This window comes from Ascidiella aspersa, chromosome 2, assembly GCF_963924565.1.
Source record: "Ascidiella aspersa chromosome 2, kaAscAspe10.2, whole genome shotgun sequence".
Lineage (NCBI taxonomy): Eukaryota > Metazoa > Chordata > Ascidiacea > Phlebobranchia > Ascidiidae > Ascidiella > Ascidiella aspersa.
Genome location: NC_139448.1, coordinates 17,533,993 through 17,556,933, shown reverse-complemented (window position 1 = coordinate 17,556,933; position 22,941 = coordinate 17,533,993). Strand labels below are relative to the sequence as shown.

General features: G+C 45.9%; 1 protein-coding gene across 2 annotated transcripts; it reads right to left on the bottom strand.

Annotated features, from left to right (window-relative positions):
* Positions 1-982: 982 nt before the first annotated feature.
* LOC146164105 (uncharacterized) lies at positions 983-18,901 on the bottom strand. Of its 2 annotated transcripts, none has more exons than XM_083381396.1 (13): positions 18,558-18,901; positions 18,407-18,494; positions 17,240-17,302; positions 10,907-11,048; positions 10,518-10,650; positions 9,447-9,997; positions 8,903-9,084; positions 7,940-8,105; positions 5,620-5,726; positions 4,264-4,383; positions 3,599-4,037; positions 3,107-3,366; positions 983-2,506 (listed from the first exon to the last, which is right to left on the bottom strand). In XM_083381396.1, the coding sequence occupies exons 1-13, from the start codon at positions 18,761-18,763 to the stop codon at positions 2,423-2,425; spliced, it is 2,541 nt and encodes an 846-aa protein (XP_083237522.1). In that variant the 5' UTR covers positions 18,764-18,901; the 3' UTR covers positions 983-2,422. The 2 variants fall into 2 exon arrangements, with proteins under 2 accessions (XP_083237522.1, XP_083237523.1); XM_083381397.1 differs by having other exon boundaries at positions 3,599-4,034.
* Positions 18,902-22,941: the final 4,040 nt, after the last annotated feature.

The following is a 22,941-nucleotide window of genomic DNA, read 5'->3' as shown; positions in this document are numbered from 1 at the left end:
GTTGTATAGGCCTTATTTAGGTCTGATTCCTATTTCATCATTATTACGACTATTAGGTGTTACTCCTATTCCTGACTATCTTTTATTCCGAAGTTGGATTTGTTCTTATTCTGGTCACAAGGCTGGAGTCTCTTTAAAGATATGCAAATATAAAGCCGAAGGTACACCTCAAAAATTTCGCGCTAGCTTAGCTCGCAAGGTGCGCCCCAAAGCAAAAAAGGTTGACAAACACTGGTTTAAGCGATCAAACTATGTTACAGTTCAACAATCACAAGTAAAGGGGAATCGACGTTTTTGCGTAGGTACAGTTACAGGCGGCGATTAGTAACATTTTCCGCGTATGACGCTCGTCCTTAGGCTACCAGTTGGCGTTTTAGGCGATGCCTGGGTCACCGATTTCGACGTATTTCGCCAATCGTGACGCTTGAACTAGTCACGTTCCAGTAAGCCTGGCAGTGTCACGTCAGTCTGCTACATAATGATGTTGCTGCTCATAATTAGTATTCCTCTAATAGCGGCCGACAAACACGACCGATGGTACGCTTTTCTTTAAGGCGCGCCCGAAATAAGGCAGATGAAGATCCTGATCCGACAAATGAGCGCTTAATTGCGGTTAAAGAGTAACACAGTTCGATGATACAGTAAGGTAGAGTGTTTCTGCGTACGGCGACCGGATGCAGTTCGAGCTGGACTTCCAAAACGACGATGAACAGCGAGAATCGTGCGCCACTCACAGCCGTGATAATTATGATGAAGTACTGTCTCGATTTCTGTCGTAAGTGTCTGGGGCAAAGCAAGACTGAAGAATTGTCGTAACTTATTCATTCTTATTTTTCTGGCAATTATGTTTCGTTTTCTTTCGCAAACCTTGTAATTTTAAACTCCTGGCAAATGCACGATTTAAAAAACTCAAATAACATTTTATACAGTCGTTTCTTATCAAACCATTTAAAGGAATAAAGGATACATCTCATTAAACACGTTTTCGACAAGTTGCTTGTATTCACAACCCAGTACATGGACATGTTATCGTACAGAGACAAGACGTCGCGAGGGGGCGACGCCGAGTGAAAAAAAAGAGAATAAACATACAACAGAATGTGGGTGCGTAATGGGGCTAAAGGAGGGATAAGGGTGCGAACGCAAGTAAGTGGGAGAAGAAAAACATGGACTAGAGTCGTTTGCCTGCGATGGCAAATGAGATGAGAAAAAGCACCCAAGATAGCGCTGTGATGTCACACACAAAAGCCCGCGAAACAAAATCGGACAAGGATTGGTCGAAAGGGTATTCGCTAAATAACAAAACTGATAACCAAAGTGGGGCGAAAACACTAATCGAACTGCAGCTCATGTGCAGCCACAGTGGCGCACATTCTTCGGGTGTATACAAAAACAAGAGAAAGCAATGGCAAAAAATAATAGATAGAGATATGCAAATATATGTATACGCTTTCGTTTATTAGGGAAATTTGAGAAAGCAAGACAAAACCAATTCAAAGTGAAGAGCGGAGACGCTTACAACAAGCGAGAGTTTTTTGCTTCACAAAAACAAAAGCATAATATAATTGCTTATTCCCACAATGTCCACACGGATTTAATTTACCTATCAGTTGTAGTCCGGAAATCGGTAGACTTGCGAAAAAACACCACACTACGAAAGATACAGATTAATCGCTCACGGACACGAGGTTGTGTGAAAGAGGTCCTCAAAAGAAATGGGGGGGGGGGTAAAGAGATCGGTGTTGCGCGCTTACGACAGGGGATACACACAATTGCAGACCGGTGCGTGCTCGTGAACACAGCGGGAGGTAGTGATGGAGGTTTATGGCCGAGGAAAGAAGCAAAACGGAAAACTACGTAACAAGATTCATAATTAGCACTCCGCGCCATACACACAAAGACTCCGGGTTACGATTAACGGCGGCACATCACGCCACACGATAAACGTGCGGGTTGACCACTGCAGGCAAAGTAGCCAGACGACCGCAAAACATTTAAACAAGAAGCGTTTGGTTTTCGGCCTGGTTTAGTGCCAGGGCGAGTCACCAGTACGTAGAAAATAAACGCAAAAGTGTAAGCAACAAAACACTACGATCGTATAAGTAGCGGTAGAAGCAAAAAAAGAGTAAAAAGCTTGTCGTCGCCGCTCGCATGATGGGACGATAGAGGCTGATGTTGCTGCTGTAACACATATCAACAAAGAGAGTGAGAGAGAAAGAGAAGCCACTAAAGCGTGACACCGCTTCCGGCTCGATGCCCGCCGTCCTGTGGCGAGCGAGCAACTGGCGCCTCGTATTTACGTATGTCGTGGCGGGTTGTGGACAGCGGTTGTCGGATTCGACGTAGCTGTTGTAGCAGTCATCGTTTGGTCATCCAAAAACACCGCATAAAAGTGTCATTCGCTCGTCGTGCTGTAGTTCCTTCACACAGTGACGGTCTCTGGGGTTTCGTGCGTCACCTCGGCTTTCCGCTCTTCGGCGTAATCGCTCAGATCGTCGATTTGTACCTGAGAAAGGTAAAACGCGCGTTAAAGGATCGCCCATCCATGCAGTCGGGCAACAGGCCGGTTCTCGCCTTCTCCGCTAAATATAGCGCTGGCAGACGAAACGGGTCGACCAGCAAATTAAACCGTCACTGTGTGTGCGTCAACATCTGATGACGCAGTCGGTATGGTATGGTATGGCATTGGAACATGGGGTCGACTGTTATCGCGGAGTGCAAATTCATCTGCGACAGGGTATTTTTAGCAAGTGAATGTGACTTTGCGAAAACAGCCCTGTAGCACGATACCTATCGTCTGTGGCCAAATTAAACTTCAACCCTATCGTAAACCTTGTTTTTTGAAGTTTGATGGTTTGCTGTTAAGGGGGATATAAACTACGCCGTCACGAACGGGAAGGCAGGTCGCGTATCGTATCAGCGGCGTGAGTGCTTATCGGATAGCACATCGCGTGGCCAAATAATACACGGGGCCGCGCCTTCGTTGGTGCCGGGGCGTGAAAATTACCGAGCGGCACCATCGATTACCGCAGTCTTTGTCTGTCGTGGGTGCAGCATTGAAAACGAAAATCGAGCGGTCGAGGGAAAAAAATCAATAGAACCGCACCTCTAGGCTGTTTGCGGCTTTGTCCTCGCCACGCCCGCCAGTGGAGACCACGCCCCCGGTGCTCATCTTTCTTTCTTTGACTTGATGCTCGCCAACCGAACCGCTTGCGGCGTCGACGGCGCCTGATCCGCGCTTGTAGGGGCCACATGCGTCGCGGCGCATTTGGCGTCGGAGACGGCGCTGTTGCATTCGCTCGGTGAGCTGACGCATCTTTTCCCTGGTGTTGTGATTCTCCTGCTGCAGCTGCATCAGGCGAGTCACTGAAAAGAGACAGAACAGCGATAAGACTCGATATCACTTCGCCAAACGAATTATACTATACTGTCAAGTCACAGTTAAAAACATGAGTAAAAACAGGATCAGACGTTTTGTTCAAAAGGAAAATATATTTCGCCAAGTGGCATCATCAGTTCCTTAATTCGAATGAATACTATATTGTAAGTCGAGAACACGACATGTCGTTCATTGAATAACCCAAAACGATCAACTTACTGTTGATACTGGGGGCTTGCTTGCGGCTCCGACTGGAACCGGCAGGATTGCAGCAGTATGGTGACCGGCTAGAACTGGTTTTGGCCTGTTTCATCTCGTCGCGGCGATATTGCGATTTGCGAGTAGATAAGCGGTAGGGGTGATGCGAAGGGGCGGCCCCGGGAATGAGATCGGCGCCCTCCCCGGAACGAGTGTAGTGCTTGTAAAGGGCAGCAGGGTCAACGGAACCCATGGGGTAAGTGGGGTAGGTGGGCGGAAGACCCGGTGCTGCACCCAATAAGTACGGGTTGAATGGTGGGAAGTTGGTCATCCTGGGATGCTGGGGTTGCTGATACGCGTGATGGTGATGGTGTGGGTGGTTGTGGTGGTGATGGTGGTGGTAATGGTAAGGCTGGTGCCTGGTGCGCGATGTTTGTGAACGACTGGGTCGGGGTTCCTGCTATGAAAAACAAAGGTGGGTTGATAGGTGTGAATTTGTTAAGCCAAATAAAGATATTTTACGGCCAGGGTCAAATTAATACTGAAACGCCGTTAAAATCGTTTTACGGGACATCGTTGTTTCAGCAGAATAAGATAAGGGTTCGACAATAACCTTAGAAGGGTGAAGCGCAAAAAAAAAACGAACATCCATCAAAACTTAACGAAAGGTGACAAAATCGACTTACTTTCTCGGTCGTTAAAACAGTGGGTGGAGGGGATGTCGAAGACGACGTAGCAACGCCTTGTTGCTTGGCGAAGTGATCACGAAGTAACTGAGGGAGCATGCCGATGTTTCCCGTCTGGCCCTTAAGAAATGCAAATAGTTAGGTTAAGGCTTTAAGCACAACTCATTATTTTTTTCCGATCGGTAGAAAACTTCAGTTATCAACGCGACGTTCAAGGTGAAGATCAAGCACGCGACGTATGTTGTTATTGATTTTGGCTTAACAGTTTAAGCTTAGACAACCTCTTGGTTATTAAATAGTCGCTTAGAAACCCTAAAATGTCTATATGCAACTATTCCAGCAGCCAATAATACGCAACACGTCAAGTAAACCGTCGTAAGTTATTGGAAAATTAAATTTCGACGACAAATATGGCCTCGGGCAAGAATATTTCCAGCAACAGGTGAATGACTCACATCGGTTATTCTTTTCTTATTAATAATTGCAGAGCACAATAAAATAAAACAACCAAAGGGTGTCAATAAAACTCGGTTAAGCCACGCCAGGTATGCAAGGGTCGTCAAGTCAATTGGTCAAAGGCCACCCGGGCGTTGGTATAATAAACACGTTTGAACCGTCCACTGTCGCTACTGAGTGCACATTGCTCAGTTCGAGGAACGACCCCCGGCAACGGTCGGCGTCGGCCCGAATGTTAACGAGCGGCGTGCGGTGCAAACGGAGAAGCCGACTCTAAATGGTTGCCTTTACTTGGAAGCGGCCCTGAGCCCGGGCGAGCGGGTGCGCACTATGGCGCAATTTGGGCGATGACTAATAATGGCCTGGCGCGGTGCGATGGTCGATGCCAGCGTAGCGCGGCGCGAATTGCCAACAGTTCAGCTTGTTTACCGGAGTGATTCTGAATCACGGTTAAAGCGAAGGGGAATTTCGTAGCAACAGCATAGAGCCTTTTCCGCGTTTAAATCGCTGCTTTCGAGTCGAAACTTAATGCTCTCGTAGCCCACCAGATTGGTTCACAATTTAAGGCCTATATTTTAGTGTGACAGTTTCACTGTAGGAGGACGAGATTTAGCGCCACAATTGATGGCGCCAACGTTTAAACTCGGATGAAGTTGGCGACCTTAATTCAGACTGAAGGGAGGTTTGTTTTTATATTTGGAACGAATGAAGTGTGTGTGTGGGTGGGTGTTTGACCGAAGGTGCGTAATTGCTTCCACACATATTTTGGGTGGCAATACTTTTTTATTATACGCCAGAAACGTATAAACACAATAACGGGATAGATATGCAATGTTACCGCAATTAAGGCGGTTAAGGGTCATGAACCATAAAACTCAATTTTACTATAAGTGGGCTTACCTGGTACTGGTTGGTGGCGCTCAGTAAGTCAGTGAGAATCTGTAGAATAGTTTGCGGATCACGTTTTGGTCGTCCTTCCTTGTCTTGGATGTTTGGGTGCAGCGACCCTAAGAAAACAATAAACTACAATGAAGCCTGGTCGATAATATCGAATAAGCATTTGATATTGAACAGGAATAACAACAGGAGATTGTACAAAGCATCTACATTTCATAGTCGTTTGATTATTTTTACTTTAACTTCACATGAGCTAATGAAGTCAGATGTTAATTACGAAGCAAAAACTGTACAAGCAATAAAAAAGTATTATATATTTGAAGCGCGCGAAGCAGGTCGAATGTGAATGATGTGATCTATAGACCTGGGGTGCAATGCTATTTAGATAAAGGTTACATAACAGGGCAGATCAACGACAAGCGTGTATGGTATTGGACGACGTCGCGACCGGGTAGGCAGTTAACATTGTTTTCCTTCATAACGCGTTGGGTCGGCGAGGGACCTATTGCGGAGGTTAACACAACAGAACGGCCTTCATATTGCAGAGTAGCCAGCGCAAGGCGACAGTGGGACGTACGCATCGTGCGTTGCCATTTATAAATATTGATCGGGATTCTATTTCGGTGTCTGGGTCGGTACCCGGTTTAGTCGTTTAGCGTGCGCCGACTGAAGACGCTTCTACCATCCATGCCAAAGCACGTTCGTGGCACCAAAGGCACGCCTGGCCTATGAGTAATGGCAGTCTTCTCGTTTCGCTACCGTAATCATATTTCGCGCTGAGAATAAGAAAAGCGCCGATGGAATTATGCACTCGAGAGGGCTCTAAAAGTACAGTTCACTAGTCATCGTTCGTCTTACATCAAGGCGCTGATTTACGAGGACGGCCTGACGGGAGTCGAGCCTCAATGCACTGTGTGACGTCAGGCGGCGCAGCGGCGTCACAATTTGATCCGGACGAACGCGCGACGAACAAAGAGTGGAAATTGCCCGGGTGATCGCGCAAAGCACGAACTCGCACGGAACTGGCGACTACCAGCGGCACGCACAGCCGACTGCTGTTTTGCGGCTGTACAGCAGTGTCGTTCTGTTCACCGCGACCCTATATGCTAAAATAATGACAGGACACCAAACTCTTACGTTGCAAATGTAAACTTTTTACGCGTTCGGGGCTGTGTGTGCGGCCAATCGTAATTCGCGAACGATGGCACAGCACGGTACGGAACTTGTTTTGTTAGCGCCTGAAGGAGAAACCGCCACTCAGCGGGTTAGGCTCCGTTGACTTTCGTGCGCGCTTGGGCGAAATCAAGAGAGGAGACTCCCGCGCCGAGCCAAGTATGCCAACTATTTGCCGAGAGCGCTTGTGCTCGCAAGCTCGAACACGGCGCGATAATAATGCATTAAGAGAGCGGAACCCGCCTTGCTTACTTTTTCGCACTGCCTAGCGGCCGTCCCGTTTTCTTACGTGACCATTCGGCTTCGACCCCGCTAACCTGCGGCAACAAAAATCGGTTTCCCGACCGCACAGCCACTCAAGGAAGTTGTTCTTTTAAAGCACAGCGACTCGTTTGTTCGGTCAACAGCGAACGACTTCCACACTTTAGGCCGCGTTCGGCAAAAAGGAGCGCGGGTCTGCTTTTTTCTAGGTCACATGTGGTCGTTCGAGTGGACTGCGCGTTGGTGCAACAGTAGCTGTTGCAACAAACGATAGGACTCGGATCAAGGAAGCGAGTTTATATTTAAGTACGATAATTTTAGCCGCTTTGAAAGGAATCACTTCGTGGCGCCCGTGGGAGTCGTCACTGGGACGAACAGGCTGGCGGACGGACGGACGCCTCGCCAGCGCTTTCCGACGATATAAGCAGAAAATGACACCAACGTAAACAGCACCATTTATCAACATACGGGGCACGTCACACCACACAACAACGCCGTGACTACAGAGCAGTAGCAGTCTGGAAAGTTTGTTATTTCGGCGAGCGGCGCGCGCGGAAGGTGGTCGGTTTATTTATACACACCAAGAGGAGGTGAAACAATAACACGCGAACACGAACAACCGCCAAAAGGAGCATTAGATCGAGCGCAAGCCTAGATAATTTGCCAGTGGAGCTTTCATTCGGGCCCTGTATACGACACTCGGTTAACCAACATTACACAAAAACAACGCACTTTTCTGGATATTGGTAGGGCTACGTTTATGAAAACTTCAGTGAGCGTAAATCGTGAATGTGCTTAGCAAAAATCTCAGTGAAGCGGACAAGAAAACAATGCGACAATATAGCAAACACAATAATTCCAACAGGTGCAGCGGAAACACTTAACGCACCTGAAAATGTTCCGGAGAAAATGCCGGGCCCGTGCGTTGTAAAACTGTCAATGCAGGCTCCTGACGCCGGTGGAGTTGCGGCGTTAGCTCGAGCGGAAGAGGAAGCCGAGGAGGAAGAAGATGATGAAGACGACGCCGAAGGACGAGCTCGATCACGCTGAGAACTCTAAAATTTCCAAGAAAAGTTGAAATACGACGAAACGAGGGTGTGACTGCGGAGTATATCTCTTGTACGAAATGACCACAATTTGTAAAAAGTTGTCTTCACTACGAGAGCCGAAAACTACACGGAGCATTCACGGGATGATAAACTATTATTTTAAGAGCATTCATTCAAAAACACTAGCTGGATTTAGAATTAAAACCGTGAAACAACAAGCGCAACGTTTCCGTAAAGCAGGGTCGGGTTAGTTCCATCCGACCATTGGAAGAAAATTTTAAGGTTTTGTCGGTGCGTACATACGGCATGCACGGACAGTGTCACTCGACACGCTTTCTGTAAAGTGGAAAATGGCCTTCTGCAAGTTGGAAAAGGGGGCGAGCGCATCCGACAGGCGTGATATAAAAAGTCACAGGCCCTTTTTACTCTCTAATAGCTCGATTCACTTTCACACTTCTTTCCAACTACATGTGTACATTTCCCCGTTTTCCACTTTAACTTTAAATTATTTTGGCTGAAGTGCTGGCAACAAATTTGCATCAATAAGAGCATCGACAGTTTTAAATAGGCAATGGGGACTAAGGGACCGTTGAGGCGACAAAACGTGAAAGAAGATGATTAGTTAAAAAATGTAGTAGTGGCATTTTGTTCCCATAAGAAACATGATTGTGTCACACGTTGTAACGGTTTAAATGAAACTAGATATACTTGCAGTATCGAAGCCAAATTGTTCATCGGCTTTAAACGCGACATAGAGCCGTTATCTAGGATAAAATACAGTCTGGTTCTACATTGTGACCTACCTTTGTGCTTCGTCGGTGGTGAGACGAGCCGCTGCCGCCTGACTCGGAACCGGAATGGTGCTTGGCTGCGTGGACGATCGACGAAATTTCCGACGCGAGCTCCGGGCTGCTGTAGGCCACGCACTGCTGGTGTGAGCCACAAAGGCGCCGCAGACGCTGCATCTGGCGCACGACCCTCGTTCCTGCAGAAGGAGGATTCGCGTGTGAGTGGCGTTTGGGTCGCGGCGCTGGGTGCTATCGATTCGGTGACAACAACAGCGCGCGAGGATATTAATAAGAGGCGACGGCGCGCCGGGGTAAAATAAGCTAGTGCATAAATAAATAAAGAGACCAGATCCAAACGCGCTGCGACGGGTGAACGCCCTTTCGGAAAGCAGTACAGTGCGTGAGAGGTCTTAAATATTTTATTTTGTGGTGGAGTGAGTTTTCCGTTTAAAAAAATGAATTTTAAGTGGTGAAGTTTGGACTGTTGTAATTTACCGATTCGGTTCATATTTGCCACCTGGAAACGAAAATTAAAATTGGCCGTGGCAATAGATAGTACCTGAGAGTGGTGATCCGTGATGAGATAGCGATCCGACGCCCGATGTAATTTTACCACTTGTAGTAGAGATACGGCGTTGGGCTGCTGGCACACCCTGCGTGCAAGTCGAACTGCTGGCAGCAGAAATTGGTTGCGGGCTGCCACTGCCGCTGCCACCAGCGCTCGACGTCTTAATTGCAGGAGCGCCTGGGGCAGATCCTGGTTTCACGAGCTTTTGTGTGGCGCCACTGCTACGACTGCTGCTACTGCTGTTGTTGGCGAGGGGAGACGACGAGGCGACGGCGCCAAACAACTTGTCCAAGTCGCTTGTTGCTTTGTCTAAGGCGATGTTGCGTGGCAGTGGCGCTACGGGCGATGACAGCGTCGGGGTACTGGCAGTGGCCGACTTGTACAGCAGACCGGCGGTGGGGCCTCCCAGTGCACCGACGGGCTGCTGAGCGCCGATGTCGGACGATGTGGGAGTCAAGAACTCGGAGACGGATTGAGGTTGCGAGAGGGCGGCCGGGAGTACAGAGGAGGGGGAAGCGGTCGACGGTTGTGGCAGAAAAGCGCTGCGAGAGAAAACAAAGGCGACGTTAGACGTTGATACAGCTGCCATGGCAGATAAATGACATGCGAGTGTGCGTTTGGCCAAAACGAAACGTAAGCGTATGCTTTGGCGACATGACCTGTCCGCGATTGGTGACCACGTTTCTTGTCAGCCACCGGGGGGTTTTAGAAGTGGCTTCATAGCCCATCAACTTTCAAAGATCGCAGATAGTTGCATGAAAAAACAATAATTCCGGACAATTCGATTGTTAGCAACAACAGACCAGCGCTGTGCAATAATTACGGTTGAGGTCGGCCGACCTAATACGAAGTATAATCGATGGCCCACCCTAGCAATTTGCAAATAACAGGTGCAAACCTTTCTTAAGCATCGACCGGGTGGCAAGTTAAACCTCTGTTGTTTACAGCAACGACAGCTCGTTAACTGCGGCCACCTTGACGTGCAAATGTGACAAACATTGGACAACCGCAACAGCCACAAGTATTATACACAAATATGCAGGCACATTACTTAAAGTATACCTTGGTGGGATGAAGTCGATTCCAGCAGAGGTGGGAGTGCAGTGTGGTGGAAATCCGGGTAATTGGCTGGCGCAGGGCTGACGGTGGCGATGACCCCCAGAAGCACGTGAAGATCGGTGAGCACTCGATGACACTGAAGTCGAAAAATATAATATTTTACCCTTCCTGCTTAACCTGTGACCAGCGTACACCGACACTTGAAAAATAATCGTGTAAATTCAATACGATTATTTTGTGGCCTTTAAACATTCATATGTTAAAAATTGGTAGGCCACTGTCCATTTTACATTGCATCTGATAATGCTGATATAACACGGGATTGATGTAGCCTACGTATGCGTAAATAATAAATGTAGTGCAAAGTATACAGGTCGTAAGCAAGTAGGTACCTGGCACGGTATTCGGCACAGGCAGGGTGCCTGTCGAGTTATTCTGGGCCGATTGCTCGAGTTGCAGCTGAACGAACATCATGTGATCGCCGACGCGCAGCGCCAGGGTGAGTGGCGACCGGCCGGAGAGGAAATCGTCGATCTACGCGAAACAAAAGGCGTTACAGAACAATAATGCGGCGTAAGCCAGCGTCCTGGCTTAAAAGAAAACGTGCAACAAACTCATTAGAAGAACTCGTCAAACAACGAACCTAAGACGTCCGCTTGCGCTGACCACACATGATAAATACTGTCTGCGTGAGCCCGAAGTAGCAGCAGCCGTAACTGCAATCGCCAAGGTCCAATGCGTGTTCTCTGTCCGCAAACAGACGAGCGATCGAACAGTGAACAAAACCGCGCCCGTTACAGCACCGGCTGCTGCTTGTGCATTCTGGCCTGCGATTTGGCTGGTCGATTGCACAGCAGCGGATTCGAAACATGACTATGCATGGCCCAACAGGCTTACATTGATTGCAATTAACAAACGATCAATAACTCAGCGGCGGGTAATTCGCACGGGAGCGTGGCACCGAGGGGTTCTTTTTTTTTATTTAAATCTAAATTCGCGGCTTGGCGTATACCGAACTCCAATCACAAGAAAGAGATGTAACTAGACCTGTACATAGGTAAGGTTAAAAAAATATATATAAAAAAACTTACATACAGTAAGATGCGAAAATGCTCACAAGTTTTTTTCCGTTCTTGGTCATAAGCACGATGTAAGTTTTACATCCTTTTTTAAAGATAATAATATTAACAATCTTTTTAAATGTATTCGATCTCTTCCTGATATATATGTGGATAAAAACGGCGCGACCAACAATCCGAGTTGCCAACGTAGCTCGACGCTTGACTGAATGAGAAGAAGGCGACAAAAGGAGGGGGTTAGGTGGGCCTTGTTTCTTTGTCGGTCGTTTTTTTCCATCTCGAATGGAGGCGCTTCCTTTTTCCCATGGGCTGATGCCGCTGCCGCTGGCCAACCCATAATTGTGCGGCGATCGATTCCAGATCGCTGGCCGCCTCTTGGCATATTATCCGGGCTTTATTTCTCTCTTTCTCCCTTCGCTTCTACTTTCCCAGTCGCGACGCTGGGCGACCCTTTTAATGTGCCGTAGAGACCAATAGCCGGCAGTGGTAACCTATTATCCACAGCCCAGTGAGCGTGGGACGTGGGTGTACAATATGACAGGGACCCTGGTCCTTGTGTATATGTGGTAGAAGTATTGTCGGCCTCTACCCTTGACTGGTTTAGTAAAATACGATGTTCACAGAACAGCAGAGTCCGCGACTGTTTGGAAAATCTGAAACAAGTACGTAGGACGCATCGAGCCCAATTAAACACAGGGTGATATATATACACACAAACAGCACTCGAACCCCGAAACACCCACGCTGGTGGCATCAACGGCAGGGTATATATTTATAACCCAATTACATTTAAATAGACCCGGTAAGGTCAACTGTCGGAGAGCGCTCTGCGCAGGCGAGCAAACGTCGCCCACGTTCAAATAGTTGCGGCGAATTTGAGCAGAGCACTAGAGAACCATCGCCGGTTTTCGATCGGAGAGCATATCGCCACGTAGGCGGTGGTCTCGGATTTGATGAAATTACGGCGCGGTCCACTTCAAAGGTTGTTTTTTGTTTGATAACGGTCAATCACTTCAAAGTGCAGAAGTGTTTCATTAAACAATCAGGGTGCGGCGTCAGCAAGCTGGGCACGGGAGAGTAACAATGCCCACACAACATCACTTGCTGTAACTGGTATGCAGCAATTTTAATACCGCACTTTAATATGTGTATTTTGTGCCTGGCGATTCTGGTGGGCGACTGCAAATTCCGTAGCGGTGGGATCGAGTGAGAACCCTCGTCAACAAAGAAACCTAGCGCGCGTCCAAAAGAAACAAAGCGCGGCGGCCGCTCTCGGCCAGCGTGTGAACAGATCGAATTTGGTGGGAAAAAAATTCTCACAGGGCATTCCGTCTGCGTTCCAGCCGGCCGCGAATCGCGAGATTGACTTTTTTGTCCCAGTGTGCCTTGCTTTTGTGACACACAAGGGCCTCCCCTACCGTGCGCGTGTGTCAGGCAACAAATAAATGGAGCTTCGGGAAACACCAATAGCAACAATAGGAAGGCACGAATTCGCTTTTTGACACCAATGGCTTCCGGTCCTTAACCGACCGTGCTGTTTCCACGTGAACCGATTCAAGGGACTCGGTAAAACACAGTAACTGAAAAACAAAGGTTGCCGACAAGAAGCACACCAAACATCTGTATGTTGGATAAGCTTGAACAGTCCGAAAAGTAGGTTGAGTGGCGCAGTCTCTTCGGTGCAAAGCAGCAGCGGTGCCTAAAGCACACTTGCGATCACTCTGGACCAATCGCCATCGCCGGGCCCGCCGCCGTTTCAGCAGCTAGTCACTAAGTGCGCGTTCGCAAACACACGCGAACCAACGCTCGACTAGGTCAAAGAGATAAAGAGAGAGAAAGCGCGGAAGAACTACGAAAAGCGGGCGCGTTTGCGGAGCGGCGCGTGACGTCAGAGGCCACGCCTCGCTGCCGAGTACCAACATAGCGTGGCTTGCCCACGCCAAGCCGATCTCAGGCGATGACCTCGAACTGAATCAGGCGAAAGGCGCTTGGGCCCGCGACCGAACGAGATTGCACTGCACACAAGGAACAAGCGTTTCTGGGGACGACCCGGTGGCTGTGGACGCGGCGAAAGCACGCAGCGCGATGAGAAACAAGCGGCAAGTAGCGTCGCTTGTGAGCCGGCTTACGGGCAAATTCAACGTATAAACACATCGAAGCTGTTTGCCTAAAGTGGCACTTGACATTCTTACAGTACGATCGTTAGATCGGCGAAATCTCATAAAAAGCTAGCTGAGTCGCCGTCGATCTGCTTCTTCCAGGAAAAATAAACAATGCCGTTTAAAAGAAGGGTATATCTGCGAAGAGTGCGACAAGTTCGTTAGGTTATTAGGTCGTCGAAAACCACTTAGTTAAGAAATTCGCTCAATGACTCATAGCGCAAGCAGCAGTCGATCGAAAAAGCGTGCATCACACGGGTGTAACGACCTCTTTGCCGACTGGAAGAGTCAACATTCAGTATCCACACAGGGTTGCCGATGATAGCCGCGTCACCTCGGCGGTGCTGTGTAAGCTCAAAAAATGGTTGCCGGAGCGCCTGCCGGCCATTCGATGCCAACCATTGGAAACACAAGTACACAGAAGCGAATTGATACTGAACGGAAATTGGCAGACCGCCTTCCTATCATTTATGCCGTCGATATGAATCATATAACAGCTGTAAGCCCGAGCGCCAGTCAGCAAGAGCAATGAATGAAAAATTTCAAATTGAATGCGCATAAAGGGGTTCGTTGCAACGATAAATTCTTGAAAGCCCTCGTGTAAATGGCTCCCATGTAATGTTTCAACGTTCGGCGTGCGTTGAGGTTTGCAAATACGAAAGCGCGGAGCGGAGTGAAGCTGTAAATCTTGCTTGGAGACGCCAACAGACGATGGAGCGCCGCTTATCGATCCTCGGCGCAGGCAAACATAGCTGCATTGTGCTACTCGGTCGTGAGAAAGCGCAATATAACCAGCGGCCGCCACGCACAAAGGTCGAGTGGATTAAGAACGGCTAACCAACGCTCGACTGAGCGCGAATTCTCATATATTTCGCGTAAGAAATAAACAGCACCGAACGAAGTAGCAGTTTTACTGCCACGCGCTTTGAGTGCCTTAGCAAGGTCAAAAACAAAATAGAAAGCCTCCTTGTGACTGTCTTTGTTCGCTAGAGGTTCTTCCACAGCGTTGACGACAAAAGCGGGTCTCAAACTGTGGTAGACCGCACTGGCTACGGTGACTAACTTCACGGGAACGCTCCGCGTCCTAAATAATACGCTTGAAAGAAATAGGATCAACAGCGTGAACAGAAGCGCCTTTCTCACCTTGGGAACCCGATACAGAGACTCATTCGCGGTGTTTCAGAACGCCAGGCATACGACGAGCGAGTTGCTAGTAGTTGATAACACTTAAAACGCCCGAGGGCAAAGCAAAACTGCGCAGAAAGCACTTTTCAGGATGTTTCGCTTTTCCTCGCAGACCTGACAGGCCCGCTGGTCGCTGACGGGCGCTTCACCAACGGATGCCGTGCGGGAAACCGCAAAAACCCTTACTCCCTTGTGTCAGATCCGCTGCGCGACGCTTTTCCATTCATGTGAGATGTGGAGGGGTCTAGCGAGCGACGAAGCATGAATACGCCAAGTGGTCCGAGTGGTGCGCGACCCCCGCGCTAACGCCTGATTGATTTTCGTCCAGCAAGTCAATAAACAATGGACCGCGCTGTAAAGCAGACGGTCGCTTTTAGAATATAGACGAGAGGACCTTCTGCTTTCTCTGCGAGCCCACTGAGTGGAAAGCAATTTCGGCCACACAGCCTGGCACCAACGCGACTGAGTCAAACGGGACGAAGTCGAAAGCGCGGAACGCAGCCGAAGATAAGCGCAAGGGCGATGGTTAAGCACGGCACAATCGGAGACAGACCACGGTTTCCGGACTTGCTGGGCCCTCTCACTGTGGCTCGCGCAACAGGCGCTGTTGGTGTGTTTGACGGGCGCCGTCGCACGCTGCCGACTTGCTAACGGAAGAATGGCAAATGACAGTAAATGCAGAATACTAAAACGAGAGTACACTCGATTCAGACTATTCTAAACGTAAACCTACCCAACGTTAAAGGTAAACTATGCCAAGCTTTTAAATAAATTGACCTTCCACCCTAGTAGAATTTTCTTTATATTGAAGTGATTGAAATAACAAAAATAAGTATATTTCCCGCCTGGAAACACAACGCACCAGAGAGGAATCGAACGCCTGTGTGTCCAGCCAATTAATAATGCACAAGCCGGTTTCCAACCTTTTATTTTCCTGACACGCCACAAATCGAATTTTTCTGCACAATGGAATTATTGGACAGCGCGAAAGGCCACAAGCTGCTACGAATGGGGAGGCAACATAATGACTAGAAGACTATTTTATTACGATCTAGTACAAGTCATGCTTCGTTGACGCACCTTTGGCGTCATAGTACCAATGTATCGCCAAGAGCTAATGATCACCAAGATGTTAAAGGCAAATCACGCCAGAGGAAAAGGCAAGTGAAATGGCTACCTACGCCTGGGGCTACCAAATCGAGCCAATGTGTTTTCAATACCTGCTCAAGGTATGGTTTCAATTTGGTAAAATCGCATGGATACCACGAAATAATGTTACTACCATTCAAATCAAAAATGTTCGTAATGCTTCGTGACACCGACAAAAGTGTCGGGAAGGTAAGACATGCATGCCACATCTACGACTGGTACGGTATTAAACGGTACTGTGCTCAATCTTGATACATTGTGATCAGACTTTAAAACAATTTCCATGCTGAATGAATGACCCGATTGGGTCGATGTACGCAAATGCTCACAATCGAAGAATGAATCCGCATTGTGAGGGCGTAGTCATTCTTCTATATTTGTGCAGTGGGGGCATCATCTGCGTATGTGGCACACAATACGCATTATGGACGAATATATGGCAGTGGTTCGACCGGTCGGGCTCGGCACACAAACGACTATTAGCAATAGCGACCACACGCTGACCACGTAATAGGCAAATCATTCTCTTTTTCCGTGAACAACGCGGCCTACCAACGACAGTTGCCTGTTTAAATGTATTACCAACGAACCCGCACCTACGTTAACGTTCGAGGTCGGCCTATGCATAAGTTCACCATTATTGTCCAGTTATCAGTCGCAATCAAGCGGGTAGCACGACAATAGCCCAGAGGAAATCACAAGACCGGATATTTGGTAAACGTTTTCCTATTTCACCACGTAACCCGCATTTTAAGTTGATTTTATGCTATAAAGAAACAGTTAAATACAATTTTACCATGGCCTGTGGAATGTTATTTAGTACATCACTAAAACAACAGGAAGCCTTAGCATTAGTTCTCGCGCTCTAAAAAGTCACTTGTAGTGGCACTTTTAGTGAAATGGGCAAGCCAGCGATAGCAGCAACTCTCTTACAAGGGAAACAAATATGTGCGTTCGACCCAGGACGTGACTGAGAATCCAAAGCTAATCTGACACCTAGTAACCCTAATTCACGCTCCAGAAAGGCGCTTCTAATCCACTCTGCGTTGGGGAAACGCGTTTCAATCGTGTTGCGGCAGTACACAGGAATTAAAGCAGCACGCCATCTGGAAAACCAGGATGCAAAAAACTGTAAAACAAAGAGCAATCTTACCTGGACATCGGATAAACTTTCTATGGCTTGAATAATGGATTGTTGCGTTCCCTGGACAGTGGACTGTAAAATAAAATAAAATATATTTATACAATATATGTCAAGTGGGAAAAAAGGGAACAGTCCTCGCAACATAGTCCAATACAATCAAGATAGCAAAAAAACACCCATATAAAAATATGTTGACATATATGGCGGCGTACAGCTACCGCAATTAATTTGAATGTTGAGGCAACTAATCTTTAAATGACTCTTCAACAGGGCGCCAAATAGATTGGTTCTAGGCGTTTGGCGAATAAACTAGACGGACATCTAACGGCTGGTGCCTTAGGGACGTGTACCATCTGTGGCCATTACACTACTAATTTAAGTTTCGTACTGGCAGTAACCTAGAATCAAATACGGGTAACTGGGCAGAAACACGATGGGCGCGTCACTAATTACGGCTTCCTAAAACGCTGCACCGACTGTGTGTTGTGTCGAACACGTTTCAACGGGAAACCGCCCCTTGTAGTCCTACAAAGGACCACATAGATGTGGACTGAACCATTAGAAACCGGTGTTTACGTAATTAACGGGCGGACTGTTTCGAAATGGCCGGTTAGTACTGCAAGTCGGATGGCCCGCCGAATCGCAGGACCGACCATTACGATAGGGGTGCGAAGTGGACGCCATTGTTCCGCTGAAACGTAAACAGCGGTTTTCAATTAACAATTGCACGCCGAACAGTCGGTGGTCCTTTTCGCGGCGGATGAGCTCGAGGCACCCTTTTGTGTGCGTCATAATATCATGCCTGTGACGTGATGGGCCCTGGGGTTGTGTGTGCCGTGGAAATACCATATGCTGACCATTCACAAAGCGACTTTTGTGCGCAGCGCGACTTAGTCACGAAGTAGAGTCAGTCCCATTTGCGAGACTGACCCCAAACGAACACGACATTATGACGTCACGTCCCATATGCTCTTGGTGAATGGTTGTCGCTCGTTACGCCATAGGCTTTCGCGATGATGCGGTTTGTACCTTTCAATACGTCGGATTTCCTGACAAACAAGCCACACCAATAACACGCAGAACAATTTCGCAGATGTGTCACGATATAACAGCTATATAGAGAGATCTTAATACCGACAGCCGAGTAGGCTATCTGATGCAGTATATAGGACTTACAGAAAATCCACTCTCAATGGCAGGCAGAAGTGTTACTTTGTTTCCACTCTGTAGGTTATGTTCTACCAAAGTACCAGATGTAAGAACCCTTAAAATAAAATAACAAAATCATAATGAAGTTCTTAATTTACTTAAAAAAATGTGTACTTACTTTTCTTTGAACAAAACTTTAAGCCTTTCCCGCGGAGTTTGTAAGTGACGCGAGATTTTCTTTAAAAGATCATCAACACTATCACCTTGACCAATGTCTATTTCAAATTGTCCACCAGTAGCTGGACAGACAACAACTTTAATCTGGTTTTCAGAGGATGTGCTAGTTGCATCTGACAAAGCTGGTTCTTCCTTTACGTCCGCCATTTTATTGGATTTAATAGTTTGAGTCCAATAAGGCTAGTTGCCAAACTAATCCAAAGATAGAGTCAGAATTTATGATTGATGTTGGATTCAATTTGAATTGGTTATTAACCTTCAGATATACAAGTTAAGTTGTATAGAAAACAATAAATAATATATCTGTGGAAGTATGAAAAAATTGCCTGCTAACAATATCAAAGTTTTTTCTAAGCAACAAACAACAAATTACGTATTTTCGCACCACACACAAAATATTTGAAATCTAAAAACGCTGTACGTTGAACAGTTAATATTGCCATTTCACCAAGTTAACCTACTTAGACCTCTTACAGTCATTCGCAACCTATTTTCAATACGATTCCACGGCTCGCCAGAGAAAAACGTACGTTTGTGCCACAATTCTGACATGTATTTTTTAATCAGCGAGAACTATATGGCTGGTTCTCAACAGTCTTAAAATCACCGATCTGTCAAAGAGAACTTCAGACTGCTTCAAATCCTTCTAACCACGAACTGACTAGATAAGCACAGTTAGCTAGCAAGAGGGCAGGCGCAGCTAGGAGTTCCGCTGAATTAACTGCGTTCTTGCTGGCTGTTATTGTGAAATAAAGCCGAGCGCGCGGGTGGGGATCGAACACGACTGGGCGATGAAAAGAAAGAGGTCTGCCGTTTCGCACGATGAGAAAAAAAGAGAAAAGGCGGTAGGCGCTTGTGCCAGCAGGCTGAACAAAAAAGGCTTGCCGCTGCTTTGTGAATAGCCAAGCGAATGTAAGGCCATCGCGCTGCGTCACCGCGTGTTTGTTTTTGCGCTTTGTCAGGGCAAACACAGCGCGTTGTCAGCTGGTACGGTTGGGGCTTGTCAGTCGAAGAATACCGACACCAGCAGGACTTCATCGTTGCTTGATTTGGCATGCCACACAACAGCCTGAATGTCTATAGCTGTCGCGGATGTAAAACAAAGTCAGTTAAAGTTTTATACATTTAGTTCTCAAGAAGTACATACACTAGCCTACCCCATCAGTAGAAAATCACAGGCTTGTAAAACAACTTTACATTTTGCCACCTATTGATCGCTGACAGCAAAGTTATACTTACAATCAGGGCAAATGGAGACTATTCTAAGGCTCCCGAAATGAATATGTAACATAGTATAACTTCTATGCCAGTGTTTATTATCCTTTTTTACCCCAGGCCGCACTTGTAAACCCTTGTAAATGTGCCGGTGCACCTTGTTATATCGCTTCGATTACTTTTAAGTTTTTATTTCATAGGCCTAGTAATTTTATTATCTATTAAGTACGGTAAGCTCTATGAGATAAGCCAAAAGAGAATGAAAAGAATAAAATAGGAAAGGGTATGAGACGGTTGGTGGACAGTTGGACAGTTGGACACTTTCGGCACCATCCGTTGTTTGTCTCTGTTTAGGGTTAGGCCCGGGTAATGGATAGAATTAGAATTTGGGTTAGGGTTGAAATTATTGGGGCAGTTAGTGATAAAGCTCGGGATGGGGTTAGGTAAAAGGTTGTTAAGGCCTTAGTTATTCTGGTCATTTAGGTCTTATTCCGACGAATTTAGGTCTTATTTCTATTTAAACTGTATTACGACTATTAGGCATTAGTCCTATTTTGGTCTTATTCCGAACTGTGTTTAAATGGTAAATTTTATTTGTGGATGAAGGAATGTTTTCATTTTCATTCTGCGTTTCAATGTTAAACTATTCAAGTATTGAAATATGTTATTTAAATATTCCAATTTTTGAAAAAAATTAGGGTTAAATCATACCATATTAATAAGACCAACAAAATCATAAAGCCCAATGAATTTTCGGTATAAGATCTAAGTGACCTATAATCCAAATAACATCCAAATTCGCAGGGAATGGGTGAGGGACGATTATGAGCCGTGGCATCGGCCGTTCCAGTGTCGACGAATAAGCGCCATGTTTTTAACGGCGCTGTTTTGACACCAGACTGTTTGCCCTTGATAGGGCTTAGGTAGGTAATGGATATGGGTAGAATTTTAAAGGATTTTTAAGAGTTGATTTTTTGGGGAAGAAAATGGTTAAGTTGGGGGAGGGACTTTGAGATTATGTAAAACGTCTTTCTCTTATATTTTGGCCATTTAGATCTTATTCCGACTTTTAGCTATTGGTCCTGTTTCGATCTTATTCCTAACTGTGTTTTATTCCGACGTTGTTGTTACCGGTATTCTAATTTTGGTCTTATTGCTGGAATCCACTTTCAGTCGCTAATCTAAAAATAATGCAGATCCTTTGTAACATTTTTTTAATTCCTCGCGGCGCACCGGTTAAGAAACGTTGTTCTATGCACTTCCACTAGTTCAGTGCCGTTATATTTAGTGGTGCCCCTCGCTTTAGCACACGTCACCGTTCATATTTCACTATTGTATCACACTCGACATTATAAGTATTGTGACTTTGCATCGTGTTTTGTGTAACTATGTTGAAGAGGGAGATTAATAGTACCATTGGCATAATTGCACATATTGTTTAATTCCACTGAAAAGGTGCACAACCTGCTGCTGAAATAAGAACATATGCTGCTGTGCTCATATACATTAAAATGTTCTTGTGGCAGCCATGCATTGTCAATAACTTTTTGGATAATCAATGGTGATTGAATACAACTATATTTCGGTGGTCTAAATCAGTGTTTCTTAAACATTTCAGTTTTGTTCGCCCCTAGCATCTATCTCCAGATTTCATTCACCCTTCCCATGATATGATAAAACTATCTCGTCTATATATAGCAGCACAAAATGACTTAGATTGTTTTTCGATTTTTTTTTTTAAGATCAACTCAAGCTAAGTTTTACCATTGCAAATCTACGATTTCTCTAGTCCAAAGATAAAACGTACAAAAGCACAGAACACAGTCACCAAATTTTTTTACTTATACACTTACTGCAAACCAACTTCACCATTATAATTGCAAAAATCACAAAAAACAACAGTTCAGTAGTCGATTTACTTCAGAACATTGCTTAGTAGTAACTATAGGATGCTCCTGAACTTTCGTTCACCCTTATTCACCCCTGCAAAAATTTTATTCACCCTGGGGCCAACCATTCACCTGATTAAGAAACACGTCTAAATAGTTCAGCTCTGATCTGTTATCATGCTCCAGCTTTATTGTCGCCAAGAAGAATAAGTCACAGTACAAAAAAGTAGTGTCTGTCTGTTCGTGGATAAATATTATTTGAGGACCACAACCAACTCGGCTGTTTGTTGAGGCTTGTAAAAATAGACCGCGTGCTCTGAAGTCTTGCAATTACACCTCAAAAAAACTTACCACTATTGCAGCTAAATCAAGTCGTTTGGGCACCTAAAATAGTTCACCATTAAACGCATGTTTATGCAGGGACCCTCTTGTCAAGTATGTATTTTTCTTTGTGATGTAGCAATATTATTACAGCTTTGTTTAGCTCTACCTTGGTTTTGCAGAAAGTGAACCCTGCAATATTGTTGTTGTACTGCGTATCGACCTGAATTACACTGTGGTCGACGTCTGCACACTTAAGAATCGTTAAGTTGATTAGAACGACCTCCAGCAATAGGCGCGAAATTAGAATAAATACATCGTCGTCATAATAAAACAATCTTCGGAATAATAGCAAAATATGACTTAAATCTATAATCGGAATAATACATAAACCCGCCAGAATAGGACATACACTGTCGGAAACGATTTATCAACCAGTGGCCTAACTTCATACACCATACCCGATTTCTAATCCAAAACAATGGCAGACAGGGGAGCCGGAATGGCGATGACAGAACGGCGACGGCCATTTATATCTATTTCCATGGAAGACACAACTCCTATTTGGTTTTATTATGTCATTGGTGTTGATAGATAATTCTGCTTTGCTAATTAGGTATTTTTTGCGTGTTTTCGTTGAGTCACAACCAAAATACTAGGCCTAATTCAAATTAATACATCGTCTTTCTTTCTATAATTAATTCCTTGAAAATTTTCCTACAACAACTTTATTCCCACATTTAGAATTACAGGCTAAACTAGCGCTTCACTTATTCTGCAAGAGATAACACATCAATAAGAAGAATTAAAACACCATCGTTACAAAAACGTCAATACCACATATATTTATTTTCGTTACTAACTGCAGTTTGCAACTTGCAAATAAAATAAAGTCATTTT